This window comes from Mercenaria mercenaria, unplaced genomic scaffold (genome assembly GCF_021730395.1).
Source record: "Mercenaria mercenaria strain notata unplaced genomic scaffold, MADL_Memer_1 contig_3922, whole genome shotgun sequence".
In the NCBI taxonomy this organism is placed as follows: domain Eukaryota; kingdom Metazoa; phylum Mollusca; class Bivalvia; order Venerida; family Veneridae; genus Mercenaria; species Mercenaria mercenaria.
The window spans coordinates 1-2,831 of NW_026462110.1; the positions used below are offsets into that span (position 1 = coordinate 1).

Genomic DNA, 2,831 nt, shown 5'->3' on the forward strand with positions numbered 1-2,831 from the left:
ATTCATAGGCTTTTTCTCTTTTTTTTTGGATAGCTGGCTTATGTTTGCAATAGCCTTTCTCAAATAAATAAAAGTGCACAGTAAAGTGATTCAAAATAGTTCAGTGAACAGTGACTGCATTTTTGCTAACAACGCTGCTACCACATATGCCGAGGAATAAGGGTACTTTAAATCTCACAGAACGTTTGTCCTATAGTATTGGGAGTGTAAACGAGGTATCACCATGACGTTATTGCACCATATTAGAAGTCATTTAACATTTTTTGACTGTAGATATCTTCAACTGTATCAAGATGAATAAACATTCATAATTTAATATGTGATGTTTACCTGAATGAGCTAAGAAACGTGTACAAGGCGTCAGCTCTGGCCGCCCATCGCGTCTCACACAAGGTCTGTAGTTTCTTGCGCTTCTCCATCTGTTCCCTACTGACTTGGTCATTTTCCAGATTGGATTGAAAACTCAGCAGACGTTTCGCTGGATTAAAACAGTACATTTCGAATGAAAATATCTAAATTCATGAACAAATATAGAGTAAGACCCAGGTAGTGTTTTACAAAAGAACGGTATATGTAAGTCATAATAATAAATATTTTAGTATTAAATAATAATAATAATAATAACAACGTTTGGCAAATTCAGGTTTCAGAATTAATGCATTTAGAGACGTCAGAAATAAGGTCCATAAATATTATTTATATGAGTCGATTATATTTCACTGTATTTTGATTTCAATTACATCATGTGTAGAGGTATAACTGCCACTTATGAGTGCATGAGCATAAATTCGTATAAATACCCGAGTAATCAAAAGCAAACGCTATCGTTTGCACTATATTCATCATGTTACGGGGGTAAGCCTCTTTTGATGCGTGGACTATGGCCAGGTTGAGGCAATGGGCTTTATAGTGTGTATACACTGACTCTGGGATGATGGTTTTAACTCGTGCCTGGACACCTTTTGTCTTCCCGGACATGTTACTGGCGCCGTCATACCCTTGCCCCTTCATGTTTTCAACAATCACACCTACAAAATGAGAACCATTACATATACAAGTTCTTTATTATAAATAAACAGTTGATAAGAAACAATGTGTGTAATCAATTCTGTTCTCTATTTATAGTTGCGAGAAAATTGTGCACTTTTTTTAGAAGCGCGAATGTTTATTTGTCCATTTTATGTCAAAGTTGGATATTGTGCAACAACTGTGCTTTTATTTGATAAAGTTAGTTTCGTTCAATCAGATTTTTTGTCGAATAAATCGCACGTTTATTATTATTATTTTATTTTAAACAACTGGATCTACGTGGATAGTCTTATAGATATTTTGTATATTTTATTGGACAAATTTAGATAACTTTCCTGTATGCTATATTTAACTATTTATTTTTATAGTAGCTATTTATTTTTATAGATATGATTTAACCCTGTTGAACACCTACCCATATTTCTCAGATTTTCGAGAAAAGCATTCGCGAGTGATTCACCAGTTGTACTTTCTGTCTCTGCAAAACCCACAAAATCCTCTCGTATCATGTTAGTCCCATCTTGGACAAAACGGAGGCAGAGAGACATCTGCTCCATCGTGGAAGCATCGGAAGCCTCATCGGCGATGAGGGAGAATGCTCCTGCCTTGTTGCACGCCTCTACAATCTCACTAGAAATTACCTCTCCGCAAATGGTGACTAGTTCATTCTGAATTAATGGAGACAGGTATTTTGACCGAGGGTCTCCCTCCTCAAGATGTTGCCTTAATACAGAATTATCCTTGGCCTTAAAACTCAGCAAAGCTTTGAAATTGCTGGACTCCTCTGTATGGCCTCTCAATGCAATGTTTTGCTTTCCACACAAAATAATAGTCTCTACAATACAAGTTAATATCTTTCTATTTTTCTCAACCATTTCATGATACTGTATCGAAAGAGTATTTTCAATATCCTTTCTGTCCCCCTTCATAACTGCCAAAAAGTTTTCTGCAGCAATAGATTGCTGAACATGGTAAGTATGTGTGTCATGGGTCTTTAATCCCCGTGTGATATTGCTGAAGTCTGTGGCAGGTTCTCTGGAGAGCTTCTTATTACGTGGGTTTTGCTCACCAAACAAAAAGCAGTTGACGCAGTAGACTCCGTTAGACTTTACAGAATATCGCAGCCACTTATAATCCACAAACCACGAAGCTTGGGCCTTTCGCATCTTGTCACTATTATGTATATAAAAAAAGAAGAAAAACATATGAGAATATAATAAACGAATCTCGCTGTTATGTAAAAAAAAGAATAAAAAAAAGTATGAGAACACAATAAACGGATTCGATCCACGAACCATTCGATTGGAGGGCGGGCGCTCTACCATTTGAGCTATGGCGGTATGTACTACAACGTACGAAATTATTGTAGTATTTAACCAGGTCATGTACCCACCGTCACTTTGCCGCTTCTTCGAAGCTGGATGTCAAATATTTACTTGTAAATTCACACATTATTGACAAACATATAATTAGATAAATGCATATGTAGAAATTTAAAGTTATGGCAGACTTTCAATTATTATAATTATACAGATCTAGATCTAACAAGAAGAAGAGATTCTAGATTCTACAATTTTCTAAGTTAACTTACTTAAACGGGAAATCAAAAACATGGCCTTGCTTCCATTCGTGTGTGAGTAATGCCATTTTTTCATCTTTATTACAAGACATTGGGTTTTCTTTGCTTTCAAAAACATCAGCGTAAGGCGAAAAAGTCAGCCATTTCAAAATTTCGCGGTTTGTTTATATTTACATTTGGAATATACCGAGATACTACGATATGACGTACACTCAAGGGTTAT

At 35.8% G+C, this 2,831-nt stretch overlaps 1 protein-coding gene across 1 annotated transcript; it reads right to left on the reverse strand.

The window, feature by feature from the left end:
• Positions 1–41: 41 nt before the first annotated feature.
• On the reverse strand, positions 42–1,947 carry LOC128553533 (zinc finger MYM-type protein 1-like). Its single transcript, XM_053534715.1, has 3 exons — positions 1,445–1,947; positions 801–1,028; positions 42–478 (listed from the first exon to the last, which is right to left on the reverse strand). Exons 1-3 carry the CDS (start codon positions 1,902–1,904, stop codon positions 327–329), a joined length of 840 nt encoding a protein of 279 aa, XP_053390690.1. The 5' UTR covers positions 1,905–1,947; the 3' UTR covers positions 42–326.
• Between the last annotated feature and the right edge of the window lie 884 nt (positions 1,948–2,831).

What these genes read in the sequence shown, in the direction of transcription:
- LOC128553533 (XM_053534715.1), bottom strand. Translation starts at nt 1,904, where the DNA reads ATGGTTGAGAAAAATAGAAAGATATTAACTTGTATTGTAGAGACTATT. An exon ending in CGAAAATCTGAGAAATATGG is followed by an intron (nt 1,029 to 1,444) that starts GTAGGTGTTCAA and finishes CTCATTTTGTAG; the next exon opens with GTGTGATTGTTGAAAACATG. An exon ending in GTTTGCTTTTGATTACTCGG is followed by an intron (nt 479 to 800) that starts GTATTTATACGA and finishes GTTTTAATCCAG; the next exon opens with CGAAACGTCTGCTGAGTTTT.